This window comes from Henckelia pumila, chromosome 2 (assembly GCF_033568475.1).
Source record: "Henckelia pumila isolate YLH828 chromosome 2, ASM3356847v2, whole genome shotgun sequence".
Classification (NCBI taxonomy): domain Eukaryota; kingdom Viridiplantae; phylum Streptophyta; class Magnoliopsida; order Lamiales; family Gesneriaceae; genus Henckelia; species Henckelia pumila.
The window spans coordinates 154,532,266-154,556,738 of NC_133121.1; the positions used below are offsets into that span (position 1 = coordinate 154,532,266).

At 35.0% G+C, this 24,473-nt stretch overlaps 2 protein-coding genes across 2 annotated transcripts; one reads left to right on the forward strand and one right to left on the reverse strand.

The window, feature by feature from the left end:
• Window positions 1-441: 441 nt before the first annotated feature.
• Window positions 442-3,769, reverse strand: LOC140882358 (probable mitochondrial adenine nucleotide transporter BTL1). Its single transcript, XM_073288314.1, has 5 exons — window positions 3,412-3,769; window positions 2,885-2,979; window positions 2,064-2,397; window positions 1,305-1,542; window positions 442-1,055 (listed from the first exon to the last, which is right to left on the reverse strand). Exons 1-5 carry the CDS (start codon window positions 3,562-3,564, stop codon window positions 817-819), a joined length of 1,059 nt encoding a protein of 352 aa, XP_073144415.1. The 5' UTR covers window positions 3,565-3,769; the 3' UTR covers window positions 442-816.
• A 1,664-nt stretch (window positions 3,770-5,433) lies between these two features.
• On the forward strand, window positions 5,434-7,810 carry LOC140878742 (uncharacterized). Its single transcript, XM_073282358.1, has 5 exons — window positions 5,434-5,440; window positions 5,776-6,298; window positions 6,516-6,666; window positions 6,766-7,464; window positions 7,697-7,810. Exons 1-5 carry the CDS (start codon window positions 5,434-5,436, stop codon window positions 7,808-7,810), a joined length of 1,494 nt encoding a protein of 497 aa, XP_073138459.1.
• The last annotated feature ends 16,663 nt before the right edge of the window (window positions 7,811-24,473 follow it).

Below are 24,473 nucleotides of genomic sequence, written 5' to 3' on the forward strand. Positions count from 1 at the left end.
TAGAATGAGGACTTCTCTCTGATTGTAATGATTTCATGGTAGTGAGAAGTGAGAACAGGGTAAACCCCCCTTCTGCTCTACGATGGAGGAGGAAATTACTGTTGGAATTATTTTTTGGTTTTGGGTAGGCAAAGAATATTTTTGGAATAAGTAGGGTGTTTAAAATTGGGATTGTTAATCTTTGCTTTTTTAAGGGTTTAATTATCCGGACTTAGTAGATGGTTGTCTTTTCTTGAAAGGACAAGATGAGCTTAACTAAAAGTGAACCAAACATGGGACAATGCCGTATACTTTTCCTTTATCCTACACTATCAGCCACACCAAACACAGCCTTGGAAGATTTTCAATAATAATAATAATAAAAGGAAGAAAATAGATATTGAAGTGCTTTTAAAATCCAACAAAAACAAACTAAAATATTAATTCTATGCAGCCAACAAGTGTAGATCAATGGGGGTATTTTTAAAATTATAATAAAGTAATAATGATTGGGTTCATCCATTATCTTTGCCATCAGTGCACCACTGATTAAAAGAACAAAAGTCAATCAGAGCCTTCCCACACAAGGTACACAATCAAATTAAAAAGATGATGGCACTTTTCATATTGAAAAATGAAACATGGAGATCCCAATTAGACGACTGCTTAAAACTGATTGGTTCTTTCATCCATTTTCATGGTCTAAAACTTGTCGTCCTCCAGATTCTCATTGAAGCCCCTTCAAATATGGTTTCAAACTAAGAAGATTGCGCCTCCAACAAGAGGAACCGTTTTCCATCAGTTAGATAAGCTTACTGCCTGCCCATCGGAGTCTCACTAACGAGCGAGCAATATATCTTTCCATGCTTCATAGAACATCCAGGTGATGCCAGAAGAGGGCATGACTTTCAAACAGCTAGCACCCCAGCCTCTGTAAAGCCCCATCAGCCCTTCCTCTCTGACAACCTGCGCGAGTGCAGCTGCCATGTTGGGTGGGCATTTACCTCGAATAGCACCAACCATCAGCTGTTTTCTTGCAACCTCCAAAGGATAACTAATCGTGCTAGCAATCAAACCTGAAACATGTTGAGCACTAAAAAGAATAAAGTTGATGCTTTGCAACTTTTCACAATAGACTCGCGGCTATCAGTCAAGGTTCGAACAAGCACAACAATTATTTTTCTCTTTTGAACCCAAAATTGCTGTTCGACTCACGTGTAGATTGTCATATTAAAAAGTGATTAGAAATAGGTTTCCTTTCAATGAACTCCAATGATAGTAGAACAATATGAGAACAAATTGAAACATTGACATAAAAGTTGTACCAGAAAGAGCACCAACTAAGAGCATCTCTGCACGAGTTAAAGATTCCTTTTTATTGGCTACACAAACTGATTTCTTCATTGTCTCGTACATGAAATAGTAGCACGTGCTATAAGGGAGCATGCCAATCAACGTGGGTGAAATCCCAGAATAGAAAGCCCGAACTCCACCATCCTTGTAAATTTTTTGCACTGCAATACTTAGATTAGGATATACCTCAGGACTGACAGTCAATCTATCCTGTATTAGATAGGGAATGCAATCAGATATTGAAGATTAGAAACTACTCAATAATAACAGTAAGGCAAATGAAAATTTCCACAGGTGATAATTTTAAAAAATGAGAGATGTATAGGAGGATCTTTCTTAAAAATGGTTGCTTGCATGTTTTGGAATGGAGTAGTTCGTCTCATCATGTTACACAAAAAAATAATATTGTGCATCAATTTATAGCTACAAAAAGTTTTTTAGATTGTAGAAAGTTCTGAGCACCTCAGGGCTATGTCACAATATATTTGAATACTTGCCCCCTATCGACTTCTAGACTATAATTGCTCTAGCAAAGAACTGAAGGAAATAGATAAACGGGAGATAAGGAAAAAAAATCAGATAGAAACAAACCAACTGCAGAAGTATCTAGTAAAGGTTCATCATTGGAATCTGTGTGTGTTGTCTGGAAAGGAATCAAGGGTAAAAATTTTAATTTACTTAAACGGTCCTTATTTTTTTCTCTCCAAAGAGACAAATCCACTAGAAAATACCTTTAAAACTTCAAGAGGATGACACACAAGGGTGCTAACAATTCCAGCAGCTGCACCAGCCACAGCTATGGGAGAGAGCCAGGATAGCGAAAATCTGAGGGTCATTGAACCAATCTGCAAATTCAGGCTTTCAGTTTGATTCCAATTCTCTTGTGCTAATGTCATTGCCCTCTTGACATATTCAAAAGTTCCAAGCTCAATTGCCTGGGTGGGAACTATGCGCAGCATATTTATAGCATTTCCAGCCCAGAGTCCTTGCCACCCCTGCTGTTCAATTATCTGAATAAAACTACCATAAATGTTTCTAGACCCAACTCCAACCACCATTCTTGTCCTGCAATTTAGAAAGATCATATTAAACATGAAAGCGTTTAAAAAATCAAATTTGCAGTCATAAACGAATAATAACTAATGGTTAAGATCTTCCTGATGTTTCATCGTGTAGACCAAAAAGCAAATCAAAACGACTACAAATTCTGGCAAAACAAATTGTAATATTTCAGCAGACAAGAATTTAAAAAGTAGTAGCCAAAGTCGACCACAATGCTTGCTTTATTGCCAGTTCATGGGAGAGTATGTCAGTAACACTAAAAACATCTCACTTATTTAGAAAGTTATGACTCTAAGCACAGCAAAGAGTTACATCATGTGCCATTGCTTTTCAGTTAGCCACAAGCTTGCCAGGAACTACCATCTGCAGATTCTTTCATATAATTCATTATATGAGGATTGACGAAATAAGGCAATTAGTCATGGCCGTAAACAGAGTACCAGATAAAATATGGGAGAAATCAATCAGCAAGCAATAAGATGCAACATACCTGATAGTCTCCAGTGGAGCAAGAGCAGCTTTGGTCATAGCCCCTGCTAATGCACCGCTGAGGAACTCGCCAACTTCTCTAGTTCTCACCAAATCCTGAATTGAATCAAATGAGTTGCTTTTCTAGGGTAGCTAAAAGCTTTCTCCCCTAAAAGTGTCACCTTTACAAGGTAAACTAAACAAAGTTTATTTTATTGTAAACCTCGAAGTTCCTCGAAGCAAAACATACAGTAAGTGTATTTTCCATAGCATATGAAATTATGACGAAAGGTACCCATTTACCACACATTCCCAAAAGCAGTATTAGTACCCAAGCAGAAATTTTTACTTGCTAGTTTTCTTTAAAAAAAAAAACATAATGTTTGGCCTCCCCTCCACGACTCGCCCACTCCCCAAAAACCCATGCTCTGCCCATCTTCAAAAGGGCCTTTTGGCGGTCACAAAGCAATTTAAACACGATGGAGGTCAAGCAGAACCAAATCCACAGATAAGAACAAAAAAAAAGGCAAAAAGGGGAGAAAAAAGTACCTGAAAAGCTCGCCCTATATCCGGAAGAGTAAACTGAAGCTCCTTTAAACTTGGAGAGAGAGGATGGAGTTGGAATTCTCCCTTTGGTATTGCAATCACACCATAAATATCTTCCATCACACAGTAGCTCTTCCTCTGGGATGCAGATTCCATAAAAAAAAAAAAACAGAAAGAGGGATCTTGAATTCAAAATGCTTATGTATGTATGCAAGTATTATGTACTAGCTTAGCTCCAGGAATTCCATTCACAGGTCAAATGCGAAGACTCCAAGCAACAGCAACACGTGAATGATTAAAAGATCAAGTTACAGGTGTAGGGCATGCGCCAATTTGAACCAAAAACGCCAAAGCTAAAAGAAAGAGACGCGCCTGCTGTCCATATTGGGCCTGGGCCGGAGTCTTTTGGATCATCTCACAGATATTTTAGGGAAAATATCATTTTTCTTGTTTATCCCATTTTAGAACGGCAAATCCTCCATAAATTTTCAAGAGGAAACTTGATTGTTTTCTAAGTTTTCGTGTAAGACATTTTGTGTTCTAGCTCCTTGAAAAATGTTTGCAATATATTTGAGCTCCCTATTTATGACCAATTGACCAAACTACTCTCAATTGTTTGATAATTCCACAATACCCTCTACTCTTATTTTTCAAATAAAAAAAAGAAGCAGAAAGGTAAGGAAAAACGATTAACGATCACAGTAAGAACGATCGGTATTTTTTCTCCCTTGTTCTTTGTAGATCGGATTAAGAAAGATCGGTACTTTCCTTCCATCGCTTTGGGTTTCTTTGTAGATCTGCGTTGACTGAAGAAAACTGTCAATCTTTGTGCTCAGTGCTCATAGTCAATTTTTCGTAGATTTGAATGTTTGAATTTCGATTTGAAATATTATAAATTGTGGGCCAACAGTAGATTGTCCCAGCTTGATGTATTGTGTTCGTGTTTAAAATGTTGAATCGATGGAATTTTTTGATATTTTGTTATGATTTTAGAGGTTGCATTTAATTTGGTGCATTGCGATAATTTTACAGATTTGCTTACCAATATCTATTTTATACGTCTGTTACTGGGAATGCAGTTCATTTTGTGGAATTTTGTGATAGATTAGCTGGTATTTGTTATTGTTCTCGATTATAATGTTTTAATTCATAATATAATGGTTTTAGTTTTAAATCGTACTGTAATTGTTCTTGAAGTTGTTATCGTGTAGTATTTGTTTGTGTATAATGTGTTATGAATGAGTGTATCATGTTTTAATTTTTGAGCCTGTGTTTATGTAGTTTGAGAATGGAATATGAAAGTGATTCAAACAATCTTACGTTTTTGGGTTGCTGTAAATACAAGAAGAAATTTGTCATCTAAATCTTCGGAGGTTGTAACTTGATGGATGTTTTAGTGAGTCTGGGCAAAAAAAGTACAGAAATATCTCCGAAATCCATGATTGATGGAATTGTTTGAGATTTTGTTATGATTTTAGAGGTTTTGTTTAATTTGGTGAATTGCGATAGTTTTACAGATTTGCTTACCAAAGTCCATTTTATACGTCTGTTACTGGGAATGCAGATCATTTTATGAAATTTTGTGATAGATTAGCTGGTATTTCTTATTGTTCTCTACTATAATATTTTAATTCCTAATATAATGGTTTTAGTTTTAAATCCTACTGTAATTGTTATCGAATTTGTTATTGTGTGCCTGGTTTTTGTAGTTTAAAAATGAAATCTGGAAGTGGTCCTTGAAATCTTTCATTTTTGGGTTGCTGCAAATATAAGAATCAATTTTTTGTCATCTCAATCTTCAGTGGTTTTAGCTTGATGGATATTTTTGTGAGTCTAGGCAAAAAATGTGCATAAATATCTTTGGAATCCATGATTCTTCACTACGTAGCTCCATTGCATAAGATGCTTGTGTCTTTGAACTCTGATGATGATGTCCTTAATATGATTCATCTTCATATGTGTGTAAAGCTTACGACGATTGAATTGAAGGCAGAGAAAAAAATGAACACCTCAGCAACTTGAATGATGGGAGGTAAAATATATTTATTTATTATTAAACACAATTTCATACTCCTGTTTTGATAATATTTTAGTACCATGTTTAAGAAATTAAAAACGAAAGGTTAAATATTGTAGATTGGTTCTTATATATTATCAATTAGTTATTTATTTGAAACAAATACAAATCTGGCAGATATTTTATATTTGTTCTTGTAGTTGTTGTTCTTTTTCATATTATTAATTGTATATTAAACTGGTAAGGTTTGATGAGAAAGACATGCAGTTTAGGAGTGATAACGAGGTTGGAAAGACCTCTTGCTCCAATACCATAGATATATGTCTGGATTAATTGCATTTGTAGTGTAGGACAAATATTCGAGGGTGCTGTTGAATTTAGTAAATGTTTGAAAAACTATTATGTTGCTACCAGACGTTCATTTGTGTATGTTAAAAATGACAGTGAGAAGGTAATAGTCATTTGTAATGAGAGGAGCTGTGAATGGAGAATTTATGATTTGAAACATAAAACAGACAATCTTTTTGGCATCAGAAAATGCATCTTGAAACATATTTGTGGTGAGAACAATCCACGTAGCAGAGGGCATCCTAGAGCCGATGTGTATTGGATAGCGAATGTTGTGAAAGAAAAATTGAGAGGAGAGCCCTCTTATCGTCCTTGTACAATGCAGCAGGACTTGCAAAGAGAATTTGTGGTAGAGTTAGAATACTGCAAAGTGTGGAAGGGTAAAGAGTTGGCGATGCATGATATTCATGGCACATATGAACGATGCTATGATAGATTAAGATGGTACTTTAATGCTATTAAAAAGACTAATCCTGGTAGTGTTGTTGATTGTGAGATTGATCCTTTGACCAAAAAATTCAGACGGTTATTCATTTGTTTTCATGCATGTGTTGTTGGTTTTGTTAGTGGTTGTAGGCCATTGATATTTTTGGATAATACTCATATAAAGAATAAGTATAAAGGATGTATCTTAGTTGATGTGTCAAAAGATGCAAACGATGATCTTTTCACAATTTCCTATGCCATAGTAGATGTTGAGAATTATGTGAACTGGGATTGGTTTTTTTTATCATTTGAGAAGTGTGCTCATTTTCCATCAATACATTCCATTCGACGAGTTCACAATTTTCTCGGATAGACATCATAGTATCATCAAGGCAGTGAATCATCTATTTCCTGAGAGTGGCCATGCATATTGTTTGAGACATTTAGTGGATAATTTTGTGAAACAGGTAAATTCTAAATCTCGTATCCTTGACCAATTGTACTGTAAAATTTTCATACTATTTGATTATTTTAAGATGAATGTAAATTGTTTTTCTTTATTTTAGGTGTTGAGAAGTTATCCCAGACATAACAAAAAATATTGGTCTTCGGTATTCAAGAAAGCTGTGTATGCTCCGTCCTTCCAAGAATATGAACAACATATAAACAGTATATTCGAGTCAATGCCACTTGCTAGAGGGTTTATTCTAAATTCCGATCCACAGAGTTGGGAGAATGCGTTGTTTGTTGGTAACAGATGGGGTGTTATAAATAATAATATTGCCGAGTATTGGAATAGTTGGGTTAGGCCAGCTCGTCATCTGCCTACTGTTGGTATGGTGGATCATATACGCGTGCAGATAATGAGCATGATGCAACGATGGCGTGAATCAACTTTATCCATGAGTAGGGAATTAAGTCCAAGAAAAGGAAAGTCTGTTGCAAGTGTATATATCGAATCCCGAACATTAAGAGTGCATCGTTCGTGTAATTGGAAGTTTGAGGTTATTGATGGTGAAAAGTCATTTGCTATGGATTTAGCGGATAGAACTTGTTCATGTAGAGCTTGGAAGATCAATAAGCTTCTATGCAAGCACGCCTGCTCTGCCATTGAGTCGAAATCGCTGTCACTATATGATTTTTGTGACAAGTATTTCAAGATCGAGATGTATTGTGCGGCTTACAAAGGAATTATTAACCCAATCCCGACCTTTGACATGAGTGAGGCATGTGTTGATGAATCCGATATAATCCAAGCTCCTTGTGTGCGTAGTCAGCCCGGTCGTAGGAAGACGAAGAGGATACCATCGCAAGTTAATACACGTGTGTCAATATGTGGTCGTTGTCATACGAGAGGACACAACAGACCCAGTTGCAAGGAACCTATATAGTAGCTGTAATTGTTTCAAAAATTTGTGTTTCCATTTTTTGTTATTAGTAAAATTTTGTAACATACTTTATTAAAAAACTAATCTAATTTGCGCTACACATATGCAGGAAAAAGCGATTATTGGAAGGGGGTTCGAGCATGGAATTACCCTCGAGACGACATACACGTTCGAGCGGAAACATTGCTGGATTGCGCTTGGTTTGAGGCATTTGTGGAACTAACTGTGGTGATATTTTAACTTGAGTTGTGGTTGTAGTGTAATCAAGTGTATTGTGTTGTCTTATGTTCTTCCGAAACCAACTCCTTTTGTGGTAAACAATTATGCCACACATTTGACTACTGTGTAATGTTCGAATTTGAGAAATGCTCTTTGTCATGGATGTTTCAGTGAAATGTCTTTCGAGTTACGAACTAATCAAATTAGTCGTTCTTTTTAAATATCCAAATGGTAGGTACTAATTGCTATGTAGTTTGTACAACTTTTATTTAATTTGGAATAAAGCAGAATAATTTGGAACTTATTGTCTGATTATTACAATAAACAGAGCTAGAAGTAGTATTAGCACAAGAACAAAACATGTGCAACCAAAACAACAACATATTTCTACGATATGGTCGGGACCTGGTGTTCTAGTAGACTGGTTGTCTAGCACATCAGAGGACGAATGCTCCTTATTCTTGTAATTGAACTGTTCTGTTGAATCATGGATGGACGATGATGCAGATTGTTGATGCTTTGAATATACGTAGCTTTCTCTACCTTGCTTACTTGGGATTGGTTTCAAATTTGATGATTTCTAAAGAGATTCACTGTGATAATCATCGTACCAGAAAAATCAATTTTTATGTTGCAGCTCACGAGGACAGATGTAATACAACTCTCCTGGGCGGGTCGAACGTGGTCCGGCTCTTCGTAAAATCATTTCTTCGAAACCACATAGACATTGTGGTGCAATCTTCATTTCCATTGTGCTTGATCTTGAAAAAATGAAATTTTATTTTGAAAAGCAAAACTCTAACCAAATGAGAAAGAATAAGTGATTAGATGAAGTGTACCGAAAGAGCTTAATAATGAAGGGTAGGTGGTAGTCAAAGTTTTTTATTGGTCAATGTCGAAAAGCTGATTTATTATTTTTGTTTTATTGTGAGTGTCAAAAGAGTAATTTTAATACACGTGACATGTCATCTCGTGTTATAAATCAAACAGATAATTTCGCATAATTCAAGGATTGTTCCATATATGTGACATTTCGAGCCGATACACCTTAGACAATGTAGAGAACAATACATTACTTGACAAACGCTTGGGTAATGGTTCTACCAATCTTGAGTTATTGTGCCTTAAATCGAATAGATTATTCTGAATATTTCTTGGATTGTTCCAAATACCTCACATTTAGACCCGATATCAATTTCGCTAGGAGAGACTGATCTCGATGACCCAGATGATAGTCCTAAAATTTGGGACAGGTTGTGCTTGATTATATCTAATGTGTCCTATGACCGCGTACATGTTGTGCCCGATCTCACTAACCATATTATATATGATTAGTGGTGTTGAAGTACATGCGTCGTCTTACAAATTGATGTAATAGATGATAAAAACTCCTATTCAACAACTTTTTAGTTTGAAAGTTATTATTATTACCCAATTGTAGACATTGGCTGGCAATTGACATCAACAAATGTGATCTCATTGGGTGATGATCAATGTATTCTTCCTACACCTTAAACAATATAGAGCACAATAAATTACTTGACAAACACTTGGGTAATGGTTCTATCAATATTGAGTTATTGAAAACTCCTCTTCATGTGTGCCATGCAACATAATACATGTCATCTTGGTGCATGTACAGACGATAAATCTCAAGTTCACAATGACATGTCATATTGTGCCTTAAATCGAATAGATTATTCTGAATATTTCTTGGATTGTTCCAAATACCTCACATTTAGACCCGATATCAATTTCACTAGGAGAGACTGATCTCGATGACCCAGATGATAGTCCTCAAATTTGGAACAGGTTGTGCTCGATTATATCTAATGTGTCCTATGACCGCGTACATGTTGTGCCCGATCTCACTAAACATATTCTATATGATTAGTGGTATTGAAGTACATGTGTCGTCTTACAAATTGATGTAATAGATGATTCTGAGTTATTTACCATTTGTTCTTAATATATCTTCACATATTCAACTGGTGATCGGTAAATATCATTTTCAAACCAAACAAGAGATTATTCCATTAACTAAAGAGATTAGTCTAAATCTGTGATAATTTCATCCTCAATTTAATTGTACAAAATATGAGGTTAATCGAATTTGTTTCATCCCAAATAGAGTTTTACAAAATAATTTAAACATACTTACGTACTACTGTATCTCCATAAACCATAAAAGCATACAAAAACTATACATGTTAATCAAAGTTGTTTTTCAGCATTCCCCTTTCGTAACATAAAATACTTGCAGCCAGTCTTGCATGGTAGGTGTCCATATTCACTGTATTTTGATATGTCCACATTTCATCTGAGTCACGGGCTAGACACTCTACCCACATGCATGCATAAACACCACAATCAAGTGTTTCACCTTGATGACGCGTACGTTCTCTCAACACATCAGAGTCGGGTATGATGAAATTTGAATGATGACGAACCCAACCAACTAAAAAACGTTCCTTCAAAGATAAATATTATCAAAACACATTTATACAAATCACATAACATGACACGATAAATACTCACCAAAGTTCTACAGGACCCTAGGCTGAACGAATTGGGAAGTGAATTCCATATTTTGAATATCCCTTCTTTTTGCGTGAAATACTAGCAGAAACCAATGCACTCTGCATTTGATTGGAAAAATGAGGTATTTGCATCTCTTAAACAAATTACCATTCATTTTCTGCAAAAATAACTTTGAGGCAGAAGAGAGTCGCGCAAAAAAGAAGCCGTAATCATTGTTATGAACCTTCATTTTTTCCCAAATCTTTTGAGTTGCTCAAACAATTCTGTCTGCAAACAAAAGAACAAAAAAAATGAAAAACTAACTCAAGTGTATAGTATATCAAACGTAAAACATTTAAACTTTACTAACCTGCACCAAAGTGTCCATGAAAAATATTTCATTTCCATTATCCACACTGTAATTTTCCATCATGCGCATTTGAACATTGATAATCTCATGACTAACAAGCTTACCGAACAAAAAATCACAAAAAACGGACCTTGGTAAATGAACAATTCCGTCTTGCCAAACATCAACACTACAACAAAATACGAATTATTTTGTATTAAAAAGGATCCAAAAAAAGAGATAAGAAAATATACGAGGTTTCAGATAGAAAGTCATACTCTATGTCATCACTCGAAAGATATTATGTCAACAACTTTTTCTCTTCGTCAGTGACTTCTTCATGTCCATAGAAATCTGTTCTACCTTGATATTCGCCAATCCAAGCCTAACTCAAATCCTTATCAGGTAGCTTCTCAATATCAATTACTTTATTTTTCTACGTCAGAATACACAAATATGGTAAAAAAACAATACAGATTTCCACGAATTAAAATATAGGACTTCAATATCAAATAATCAAGGTTACAGTAGGTTCCAATCAAATTCAAACCTTTTTTCTGCCCTTCCTCTTTGGTGTCGTACTGGGTGAAGTCACAAACATTGAGAATTTTCTTTTTTTTACTCGATCACCCCTCGTTCTGACATTATCGAAAATAGAATATTGGAAATTAATGATTTTCTCAACCTTCTCAGAATTATCATCAGTCTCGTCCACCCCACCACTTTTTTCAGAAGTATCCTCATCAATATGACTTTCAATCACAATGGTTGAAATATCACACGCAGAAACATTATTTTCTTTAACCACTTTCGTTACAATATCATCCAACAATTGAACAATCTCATTCAGATCTTCACTACTACCGTCACATGATCCGTTAAGAGAATTCTCTCCATCGGCTTTGGTTTTTTTCATTCTCATGTCACCAATTTCTTCATTTTTATCCCTCTCAAGCTTAGCACCAACAACACCTTTTCCATCCCCCAAGTCATCAACACCTATATTTTTTTTCATCTCAAACTCGACACCAGCCATACCCTTTCCCTTATCCAATCCGTCAGCACATACAACTTCACCCTTCTTCAATTTACCAGTATCTGGAATTTTGGTCTCAACCAATTCCTGAACAACCTCACCCTTTGCATTCAAATTTCCAGATAAACCAACACTTTTACTCGTAACCATTTGGTCACCATCTGCCATTTTTTCCTTCAACGAGTAATCAACAGAATTATGGACAGGCACATCAAAAAAATCAAAAAATTACCACCTTGGTCATGTCTCAAAATCAACTCTTCTTCTTCAATTGTCTTATCGGCCCCATCAACACCGTAATCAGAACTCGGATCATTGTCAACTACAACATCTTTTCCTTTGCGAATTCGAGCAACTTCCTTCTCCAACACTACATTTTCTTTCGTATCAAACAGCTTCCTTTTCGCTCAAACTCTCTCACGTTTCAAATGTTCACAAATTAGTTTCAACATTTTTATCTCAGTCATTTGTTTTTTTACCGTTTTCTCGAGTTCACAATTATCTGGACTGCCTCCTTGTTCCTTCAAAACCAGCAGCAACAACTACAATAATTAACAAATTAATACCGAATGTTTTTTTATTTCTAAAATATCAAATAAAGGATGCTACTAGAATTACCTTGTTGTCCAATAACATTTCCTCCTCTGGAAAGGGATATGTTGACAAAACCTGATCCAAACATAATATATATATATATATATATATTAATGCTCCTACATTCAAAATAGGATAAGTAATATGAAAGATACCTTGGTTGAAGATATGGCATTGAAAACTGATTCAGCTTTGACAGCATCCAAATGGATCTTGATTTTTCCAAAACGAAACAAGCTGGGGAATATATGAATACCACGTGGTACAGCTAATGATGGAACTCTCTCGTACAACCAAGTCTAAGCCAAAAATTATATAGGTTAACAAATTCAAAAAATTAATAGCACAATAACTGATAGAATTTAATACTCACCATCAATCAAACTATGCAACCATCCAAGTAAAGTTTGCTTCCTAGATTATCTAATTCTCGATAAAGAAACCGAAATGCAGTATCTCCCCAAGCAAACTTAAAAAATGTGACCAGATCATCCATATAAGGAAAAATAAAACCAAGAGTAATATAATTACCGGTGGAGAATATTACACAATTGAATACGAACAAAATAAACATACGAACGAAATCATCAATATCAGCATGGACATCACTTCTTGCAAGTGAAACAAGCTTCTCTTTAATAAGAAGCCTGTGAGCGTTGCTTATTTTCCCTCCAAAGTAGACCTGGCCACGGGCTGGGTCCGGGTTTGGGTTTCTATTTTACCAACCCTTAACCGGCCCGCCCATGGCCGGTTCCGGTCCAGGTTGGTGAACCGTCGGGTTCGGGTCCGGTTAACCGTCGGTTTCGGGTCCGAGTCAATCCTTGTTTTTTTAACAAAAATTTAATTTTTTTTAAAAAAAACTTGTACAATTGAACTTTTAAAAACTATATCAAATATTTCATTATCCCAATAAAAAATATATAAATTTATTAAATAAAAAATTATATACATTTAAACTTTTAACATCTTCTAATATTACATTTATTCAATAAAAAATATAAGCATTTCAACTTTCAACATTTTATATTATAAACTATATCTATCTCAATAAAAAAATATATTATATTTATTAAATAAAAAATATATTACATTTCAACTTTTGACATCTTATATTAAATATTATATATATATATATTAATAAATATTTTTTTACATTTATTCAATAAAAAATATATTATATTTCAACTATCAACATTTTATATTAACAACTCTATCTATCTCAATAAAAAATCTAGTACATTTCAATTTAAACATCTTGTATACAAAAATTATTACATTTAATTATTTTCAATCATATTTTAATACCAAATGATCTCTTGGCCTAGTGGCAAGAGTCATGCTTCAATATCATTTTGTAGCACCTAAAAATCTAATATACTAAATCGCATGCATTTATATTAAATAAATATTATGATTATTATTATTTAGTTTAATTGATTTAAATTTTTTATTTGATTTATGTTTTAATATAATATTATTTATTTATTCCAATGATTTTATTGTGCAGCTATTTATTTTAAATAATTTAAAGGTATAAGCTTGCTTATTTAAATGATTTTAATTGTTTAGTTTATTCATTTAAATGATTTTAAATGTCTAGCTTATTTAGTTAAATTCTTTTATCTGTACAAATCATTTTAAATGTTTTTATATCGTTTGTGTATTTATTTAAATGGCTTTTAATCGTTCGTCTAGTTTGTTTAAATCATTTTAATTGCTCTGTCTATTATTTAAATATTTCATTTATTATCGTGACATCAAAATATTTAAAGTGTTGATTTTAATTCCTAAGATAGTGCCTAAATTCATTTTCAATAATTATGATTTTTATTTGCTTGGATTTAATTGTTTAAGTTTCCTTTAAAGTTTAAGTTCTCAAATATTTTAAGTTATTTATTATTGAAATTTTTGAAATAGTGACTTCCGGTTTCGGTGTTTGGCGATGGTGGATTTCAGCGGTAAATTCCAAGATTGTTATTTTAAAAGTTTAGTAGGGAGGTAGGAGGAAATTATATGAGAGTTTGAAAGTTAGAAGTTTTCGGGTATCAGAAATCATTTTTCTTATTATTGAAATATTGAGCTTATTCTTTAACTTTTTCAAAATTTAAAATTTTCATAAACCCGGATTAGTAAAATCCAATTTAATATTTTTTAATTTGGGGTTTTAAACTTAGAAATTTTATTAGTGTAAGTTAGTTGGCAAAAGTTGTAGTACTTTAAAGTTGTACTTTTAAAGCAACAATCACACCTACTTTTAATTACTTACACTTATGCTTACACACACATGTACACACTACACACTACACACTTAAACTTTTAAACCTAAAAATCATTTCATTTAGCAAACCCTATCCCTCTCATCCCATTGTAGCCGCCACTCACCCTCCATTCTCTCTCATTTCCCTTCCACCACTCACGGCCGCCCTCCTCCAGGTTTTTTCGGCCGCCGCAATCCCCCTACCACCTCGCCATTTCCGGAGTCCACCTGGTGAAGTCCCATCCAGCTGCTGGTCGAGGTCTTAGCTATCCTTTTTCCATCGGTTTATAGGTTGTTTTGGTTAAGGAAAGTATAAGCTTTCCTTGGGCTCTCAATCAAGCTAGCTATGTTCTTGTGTTTATGTTTCCATTAATTTTTGAAATGCCTAGAAATTCCAGCATGTTAGGTTCGATTTTTACCTATTTTTCAGCATGTTAATATGTTATTTTTGAAAATTGATGTATTCATTAAGTTTAAGGGGTTACATGGTGATTGTGATTGGAAAGTTGAGGTGTTTTGAATGCTTGTTGTATTTTTGAAAAATCCAGAAGTTGTATGCCCCTTAAATTCAAAAGTTTGCATGTTTAAGGGCTGAAATTGAAGTGAGTTTGAAGCATTTTAATGATTTTCATTGGGCTTGATTGATTGTTCATGAGTTTGATGCATTTTGGTGCATGATCATGTGATTTTCGAAATGTGGTGTTGGAGTGTGTTTGAGGGATGCCTAAGTGTTTGTGGAAAGTTCTAAGACATGTCTATATGTGTGTTTGGTGGTTTGGAAGGAGGTAGAGGCAAGGAAAAAGGGCTTGGGATGGTTTTCTCCAAGTAGAATGGTTGAAAGGTGTTGATCTCCATGGGCAGGGTAGTCTGGTTTCGGGGCAGGGGAGAAACTGAACGAGGTTTGGGCGTGTCTAGGGCTAGTCCTAGGTCAAGGTTATGATGTGGTGGTCGTTTTGGTATAAAATGGGCTCGTTCCGGTTAAGTTTTCAATAGGTTAAGGGTCTTTGAAGTTTGATGTCGGTGCAGAATTTTAGGAGGAAAAAGGGGCTGTCCGGAGTTGGTTTGTGCTTGTATTGTTTGGGCTGTCAAAAGAGGTTATAGACTAGAACTATGTTTAGTTTTTAGTGTTTGGAGAGTGTCGGTTCGAGCGGGGTCGGATTCGGTTAAGGTAAGATTGAGTTAAGGGTTTTTTAGTGTGCTTACTCGGGTTATGCCTTGGTTGCAAAAAATAGAGTTAAGGTTGGGTAGTCGCACCTAGGGGAAGCCACTCTCACACTTAACACCCACAATTTTTGTGTTGAGTTTCATTTCCCATAGTTGCAAACATGTGTGCTTGAGTCTCGTTTTTGAGCCGAGCGAAATGTTACAAAGGAAGTCGCTTTTATTCATGCATGCTAAGTATTTTGAGCCAAGTCAAAGAAGGAAAAATAAAACATTTTTTTTGAATGAAGTGATTTGATTGTGACAAGACAGGGTATTATGGGTGGGGGATGCCTCACTCACTTGCCATAGACGGGTAGATCGAGATCGGGAGACATCCCGGGATCCCTACCAAAATAGACGGGTAGTGTGAGATCGGGAGAAATCTCGGGATCCCTACCAAATGACAGATAAAGGGGTAAGTCGCGTTGGGAGGAATCTCGGCGTCTTGCCGGCATAGTGCACTGCAGCCATTGATCGATCAAAATAGAGGGTCACAATTCAAGGATCTAAGTTTACAGTTTTAGTTTCAGTTTCAGTATCAGTTTGACTCGTCTTATTGCATTCAATTTTCAGTCATGCATGAGTTTCAATTAAGTTAAGAAATTTCAAGAGTTTCAAAGCGTGAGTTGGCGTGTGTTCATTGTTTACATATTGTCTCATTCTCTTGTAGCATGCACATTCTTGCAGCTTAAGTTTCTAGTATATTATGTACAATATTTTGAGTATTACTGCAGTTATTTTAAACCCTTGTTATTACACTGTTTATACTTGCTGAGTCATTAGACTCACTATGCTTGTTTGTTTGCCAGGTGAGGAGAAGTACCTTGGGACCGATGGGCAGGATCCTCGAGGTTGAGGTCGCTGGCGGTGCAAGGCCCTATGACCGTCGCTGTTTTTATTTTAAGTTCTGCATAAGACTATGTTTTGAAATAAAGAATTTTAGTTTGAGTACTTTCAATATTAGCCAGGATGTGTTTCCCTGTGCTTGATCTTTATGATTTGAAATTGTTATCGCTATTATTGCAACCGTGTGGGGTTGTCTTTCCTTTCGTAGTTTATGATTATCGCAGTTTGGATTTATTTTTATCACGTTTATTTATTTATGTTAGAATTGATGTGTGGAACAGGGTGGCTTTGTTTACTTTCAAACAAGTCATGGCAAAATTTTTATAAATCCGTATTTTTTATTATTATTTAATTAAGTTTAGAGGTTATGGTCGTTTCAGTTGGTATCAGAGCACGGTCATAGTTTGGGCTGAGCCTACTGCCGGTTGCCGAAAATCAAGGGATCTCGCCTCAAGGTCTGTAAGTTTTAATGAATTTTATATGGTAGTCGTAATTGATTTATTGTTTTAAATGTTTTGATGTCATCTTTTTAAGAATATTTTCAAAATAGATGTTTAAATCCTTTAAATATGTAATTTCAGTGTTTAATTTTGCTTAAAAATTTCTGTTAGTAGTTTTAAAGTGTACCATTCAAATGTTTATTTTTATAGCATGCGGTTTCAAGTTAAACGGAGTTGTTGTACTAATATTCCTTCCAGTTTTGGACAATACATGGATGTTGTTTGAGTTATTAGGTGGTGTTAATAATATTTGGTGAGATTGTAGGAATTTGTCGGAAATATTAAACTTGCGCATTAGGAAATATTAATTGACGTGTCATTGTAGTAATTTATCCTTTTATGGATGGAATTTAGTCGGATAAAACTAAGTGTATAGTTTGCTTAGAAATTTATAGATGTAGTTTTTTTTTCAGTTAAGTTGTGAATTGAACTAGTATGAAGACTTGAGATGCGTACCTTGTTTAATATTATTTTTAATAGTTTGAGTTTTCTTTTGTTATTTGGGCAAATATGATTTCGAGGATTAGTGAGTCGGTTACTATGAGCCTTTCAATTTTGTGAATTATTATTCCTATCATTATTTTCTTATTCTTCAATCGTGCTTGTATCTATTGCAACATATACTTTGAGTATTCAAAATTTCTTTACTTATCCTTTGTTCATTTATGGATTCGTATGACAATAATCAGCGTTGAATTCTGCCACTTTGACATTTGTTGAGCTTCTTAGTAAAATCTTGTTAATGTTTCACACTTTTTGAAATTTTATTCGGAACTAGAGCCACATGTTGATGTGAGTAAGATTCACTATCTTTCTTTTTGGTAATCTACTCATGTTGTGTGACTGACATCTGATTTTAATTTGAGACCGTTGTTTTCCCTGATTATTAACTTGTGTGGACTTCTTTCAATTGAAGTCACATCGATTGCTCTTAATTGTGCTTTGATTGTTGGAGCATCATTTCATTACCCACGGATGAATGATTACGAGATTTGGATCTTGTTGGCCCATTATTCATGGAGCCTCCATTATTATTCATTCGTCCCTAGAATTTAGTTATGAGTGAGTTGTTTTCACTTATCTAGATTTTATTTCCAGCTCTTTTGTTTGTAATGCTTGCGTCATTTCATTTCATATCGAGCAGCATTTCTTGTATGTTTGTTACCTTTCATGATCCATCATAATGAGGATTTTGGGTGGATCATAGTTTCAATTATCATTTTGATTTCTTGAATAAAGAATTGACTCGTAACCACATAGTGAGTGTTTAGACTGTTGGAATTTAGTATTAGTACTAGATAAAATCCTAAGTTATCGTTGTGTTCCAAGGAATGACGACTACTGATTATCTAGTTCTAGCGAGAAGACTTCTAGTTAGTGAATTAATTGAATGGGTTGTTCCAATTTTAAATAGGATCTTTAAGAGTAAACAGACGACTTTGGTAAGCTGAATGGATGATCAATCACGAGATAGGGAAATAGAGTTGTCCCTAGAGACTTTTGGGCACTTCACATTTGCATTTCTAGAGTTTGTGAATGCCAACTGGTATATTTTGACTTCGAGAGTAAATATGTATTATTTAGTCGTTGCGTTAGAGATAGTTAAGGTGGAGAAATCCGTTGGAAACTTTTAACTAAGAATTGTAATACCACCGAAGGATAGTAAGTCGTTTGACAAACTGGGTGAACCAAAAAATTTTTTTTGAGGCTTCGTGACCGTATTATTGAACTTATTGTATAATCAAGAATGCCCAAGGGACGAAAGTATAGATTGATGAATGGATGAATGAGATCTGTTTAGTTACCCATTGGGATTCTATATATTGTCGGTCAGTATCTTGGAACTGAACAACAATGGATTTTGTGGTTAAGTTTTCTTTTCAAGGATTAGATTAGATTTATTTATAGAATTGGGTCAATCAATCCTAAGTGGAGGAGAGTCATTTGTTCGACTTGAAGGTTAACTGAACTAGAGACGTTGATTAAGAGAATTTCTAATCATCTATAGAAGCGTTGTGAGCTAATAAGAGTTTGAGCATAGTCCATGATCATTAATCAAAGCACCACTAATAAGTGGTGTAGGCCTCTTGAATTTTGAATTTGGTTATTAAGTTGCCCTTGAAGGTATCGATGTTCCGTAATATTATTGATTTGGGTATTAATGGAAATTAACTCGTTTGTCTGTCCTTTTGCAATCTTTGAGGAGATTGGTAAATTGTTTTATCATTTGGCCATACCGCAGATTTTGGTTGGGGAAGTATGGGTCAGATCCATATCGTATCTTGAGGGCTGATAAGATAGAATTGTATAGTTCCTTTAGCCATCCTATTTAGAAAAGTTAGGTGTTTGGTTGCTAAGTATTTTGATTTCTTAAGAGCTCGAGACCTATATTATTTAAGATAAGCTTAATCGGTAAGTGGACTTCGAGAATAGCCTCATCGTGAGAAAGCTTTCAACTATCGGAAAGATCGACATAAATTATTTATTGGTTATGCGGAATCTAGTGCATGAAGCGGTGATTAGGGATTTAAGGTCATTGAACTAAGGAAATTATCGGGTATCTTAGGACTTTAGGTGACGAATTAAAAACTTTAAAGTCATATTGAAGCAGTGGTTTGAAATCTCTCTTAGGATGCCATCATTTGGGAACCAATAAAAAGTTGCAAAAATTATTTTGCAGTGGGATTTAGTCAGCTCCCTGCTTTGAAGATATCAGTATGCATCAGAGTGCGCAACGACAGCGGATTTGGGCCAGCTCATGCGAGTGCAGAGTTAGAAAAGTTGATGTTGAATTAGTCGTATGTATCCAGACCTAGTTAGTAAGTTCAAATTTCGAGAACGAAATTCCATTTAAGGGGAGGGAGGAGGAGGAATTGTAGCACCTAAAAATTTAATCTACTAAATTGCATGCATTTATATTAAATAAATATTGATTATTATTTTTTATTTTAATTGATTTAAATTCTTTATTTGATTTATGTTTTAATATAATATTATTTATTTATTCAAATGATTTTATTGTGCAACTTATTTATTTTAAATATTTTATAAATATTCCATTTATTGCCGCGACATCAAAATATTTAAAGTGTTGATTTTAATTCCTAAGATAGTGCCTAAATTCATTTTCAATAAATGTGATTTTTATTTGCTTGGATTTAATTGTTTAAGTTTCCTTTAAAGTTTAAGTGCTCAAATATTTTAAGTTATTTATTATTGAAATTTTTGAAACAGTGACTTCCGGTTCCGGTGTTTGGCGATGGTGGATTTCGGCGGTAAATTCCAAGATTGTTATTTTAAAAGTTTAGAAGGGAGGTAGGAGGAAATTAGATGAGAGTTTGAAAGTTAGAAGTTTCCGGGTATTAGAAATCATTTTTCTTATTATTGCAATATTGGGCTTATTCTTTAAATTTTTCAAAAACTAGAATTTTCATAAACCCGAATTAGTAAAACCCAATTTAATATTTTTTTAATTTGGGGTTTTTAAACTTAGGAATTTTATTAGTGTAAGTTAGTAGGCAAAATTTGTAGTACTTTAAAGTTGTAATTTTAAAGCAACACTCACACCTACTTTAAATTACTTACACCTATGCTTACACACACATGTACACACTACACACTTAAAATTTTAAACCTAAAAATCATTTCATTTAGCAAACCCTAGCCCTCTCATCCCATTGTAGCCGCCACTCACCCTCCATTTTCTCCCATTTCCCTTCCACCACTCACGGCCGCCCTCCTCCAGGTTTTTCCGGCTGCCGCCGTCCCCCTACCACCTCGCCGTTGCCGGAGTCCACCTGGTGAATTCCCGTCCAGCTTCTGGTCGAGGTCTTAGCTAGCCTTTTTCCATCGGTTTGTAGGTTGTTTTGGTTAAGGCAAGTATCTCAATCAAGCTAGCTATGTTCTTGTGTTTATGGTTCCATTAATTTTCGAAATGCCTAGAAATTCCAGCATGTTAGGTTCGATTTTTACCTATTTTTTAGGATGTTAATATGTTATTTTTTAAAATTGATGTATGCATTAAGTTTAAGGGGTTACATGGTGATTGTGATTGGAAAGTTGAGGTGTTTTGAATGCCTGTTGTATTTTTGAAAAATCCAGAAGTTGTATGCCCCTTAAATTCGAATGTTTGCATGTGTAAGGGATGAAATTGAAGTGAGTTTGAAGCATTTTAATGATTTGCATTGGGCTTGATTGATTGTTCATGAGTTTGATGCATTTTGGTGCATGATCATGTGATTTTCAAAATGTGGTGTTGGAGTGTGTTTGAGGGCTGCCTAAGTGTTTATGGAAAGTCCTAAGACATGTCTATATGTGTGTTTGGCGGTTTGGAAGGAGGTAGAGGCAAGGAAAAAGGGCTTGGGATGGTTTTCTCCAAGTAGAATGGTTGTAAGGTGTTGATCTCCATGGGCAGGGCAGTCTGGTTTTGGGGCAGGGGAGGAACTGAACGAGGTCTGGGCGTGTCTAGGGCTGGTCCTTGGTCAAGGTTATGATGTGATGGTCGTTTCGGTATAAAATAGGCTCATTTCGGTTAAGTTTTCAATAGGTTAAAGGTCTTTGAAGTTGAGGTGTCGGTGCAGAATTTTAGGAGGAAAAAGGGGCTGTCCGGAGTTGGTTTGTGCTTGTATTGTTTGGGCTTTCAAATGAGGTTATAGACTATAAATATGTTTAGTTTGTAGTGTTTGGAGGGTGTCGGTTTGAGCGGGGTCGGATTCGGTTAAGGTAAGATCGAGTTAAGGGCTTTTTAGTGTGCTTACTCGGGTTATGCCTTGGTTGCGAAAAATAGAGTTAAGGTTAGGTAGTAGCACCTAGGGGCAGCCACTCTCACACTTAACACCCACAATTTTTGTGTTGAGTTTAATTTCCCATAGTTGAAAACATGTGTGTTTGAGTCTCGTTTTTTAGCCGAGCGAAATGTTACAAAAGAAGTCGCTTTTATTTATGCATGCTAAGTATTTTGAGCCGAGTCAAAGAAGGAAAAAGAAAATATTTTTTTTGAACGAAGTGATTTGATTGTGACGAGACAGGGTATTGATGGGTGGGGATGCCTCACTCACTTTTCATAGACGGGTAGATCGAGATCGGGAGACATCCCGGGATCCCTACCAAAATAGACGGGTAGTGTGAGATCGGGAGAAATCTCGGGATCCCTACCAAATGACAGATAAAGGGGTAAGTCGCGTCGCGAGGAATCTCGGCATCTTGCCAGCATAGTGCACTGCAGCCATTGATCGATCAAAACAGAGGGTCACAATTCAAGGATCTAAGTTTACAGTTTCAGTTTCAATATCAGTTTGACTCGTCTTATTGCATTCAGTTTTCAGTCATGCATGAGTTTCAATTATGTTAAGAAAGTTCAAGAGTTTCATAGCGTGAGTTGGCGTGTGTTCTTTGTTTACATGTTGTCTCATTCTCTTGTAGCATGCACATTCTTACAGCTTAAGTTTCTAGTATATTATGTACAGTATTTTGAGTATTACCGCAGTTATTTTAAACATTTGTTATTACACTGTTTATACTTGATGGGTCATTAGACTCACTATGCTTGTTTGTTTTCCAGGTGAGGAGGAGTACCTTGGGATCGAGGGGCAGGATCCTCGAGGTTGAGGTCGCTGGCGGTTCAAGGCCCTATGACCGTCGTTGTTTTTATTTTAAGTTCCGCATAAGACTATGTTTTGAAATAAAGAATTTTAGTTTGAGTACTTTCAGTATTAGTCAGGATGTGTTTCCCTGTGCTTGATCTTTATGATTTGAAATTGTTATCGCTATTATTGCAACCGTGTGGGGTTGCCTTTCCTTTCGTCGTTTATGATTATCGCTGTTTGGATTTCTTTTTATCACGTTTATTTCTTTATGTTAGAATTGCTGTGTGGGACAGAGTGTCTTTGTTTAATTTCAAACAAGTCATGGCAAAATTTTTATAAATCCGTATTTTTTCTTTATTATTTAATTAAGTTTAGAGGTTAGGGTCGTTTCATATTTGGTCTTGGGTTCAAATCCAACATGTGTTGGTATTAAATATATTATATGATATTATTTAAATTTTAACAAAATAATAAATATATTATTTAAAAATAGACCGACCCGTCGGTTTGGCCCGGGCCAACCCGCCGGGTCAGACCCGTCGGGTCGGCGGGTTTTATAATGAAAAACCGTTGACCCGGTTAACCGGCCCGTTGACCACGGGCCGGTTCTGGGTTGGGTCCGGGTTTGACCCGGCCCTTGGCCAGGTCTACTCCAATGTGTCGAGACAAGAATCTTGATTCCAACTTAAGGTCCAAATCAACTTGTTTCCCTCTATGATGCAAACCAAGAACGATAGAGAAGTCTCTTGAAGTGAAAGGAATGAAAATATCACCACCAACAATGAACGAGCATGAAGGGCTATCGAGTCTTTTAAAAAGATAGTCTACTCTGCCACTACTCACAGGAAGAACTGGCATATCTATCCATTTACCAACTGGAGTATCCTTTATCCTACTCAGTTGTTCATTCCCTATAATCGGCTTCAACTCTTCCATAATTTTTTTTACAATAAGCAGGGGAACATCGTGTAAATATTACCTTTCCACTATTCATCAACTCAACATCATCACTTATTTCATCTTTATCGGCCATTTCTAATATTTAAAAATTTGTACAAAATATTATCATTATCAAATCAAAGAATAACATATGGAATGGTAAAGAACAACACAATCATATTTGAGAACAATTTAGAATATATTTACAAAATTGGTCATTTTTAAAATTAGCTATATAAAACTATCCATATAAAAAATTCACAACAACAAAACCGTCAAATTTCATAACAAAATGTCATTCATTTAGAAAGATTGGCGTTCTAAACCAAGATATAATTTAACAAATATTTTCATGAACAAAACCCTAACAATTGGGGATAAAATATATATCATGAAAAACTGTAACAAATAAATACGAACTTCAGAATAATCATTCAAATTTTTTGACAAAAATATCAATCAAAACATAACAATTATGTACAAAAGAAAAGTAGCAACACATTTGACGACAAAACCCTAAAAAATTGGGACAAAACGAAACTATCAAAATTTTAAGAAATGAAACCAAAATTATTCATCAAAACGCTAAAATTCTGGGTTACGCGCGAAAAATAATATATTGTGGTCGATTTCAATAATAGAATACATGTTAAACCTGTTTTTTATTTCTTCTTCTTCTTCAACATTTTCGGCGATATCTTTCCCTTCTTCACTTTAGAAGTGCCTGAACCTGAATTTTCTTTCAAATGTTTGCCTCTCCTCGTCGTCGGTGTCATCGTCAGGACTAAAAAGATTGTCGCCAAAGATCAGTGCTTGCTTTCGTCGAAGAAGAATCAGT

Excerpts from the sequence above, each read along its gene's own strand:
- LOC140882358 (XM_073288314.1), bottom strand. The coding sequence starts at position 3,564 with ATGGAATCTGCATCCCAGAGGAAGAGCTACTGTGTGATGGAAGATATT. Across the intron at positions 2,398-2,884 it reads GCTCCACTGGAGACTATCAG|GACAAGAATGGTGGTTGGAG; the intron begins GTATGTTGCATC and ends TCTAAATTGCAG. Across the intron at positions 1,056-1,304 it reads CTTAGTTGGTGCTCTTTCTG|GTTTGATTGCTAGCACGATT; the intron begins GTACAACTTTTA and ends AACATGTTTCAG.
- LOC140878742 (XM_073282358.1), top strand. Across the intron at positions 6,299-6,515 it reads TTGACCAAAAAATTCAGACG|TGTGCTCATTTTCCATCAAT; the intron begins GTTATTCATTTG and ends TCATTTGAGAAG. Across the intron at positions 7,465-7,696 it reads ATATAATCCAAGCTCCTTGT|GAAAAAGCGATTATTGGAAG; the intron begins GTGCGTAGTCAG and ends ACACATATGCAG.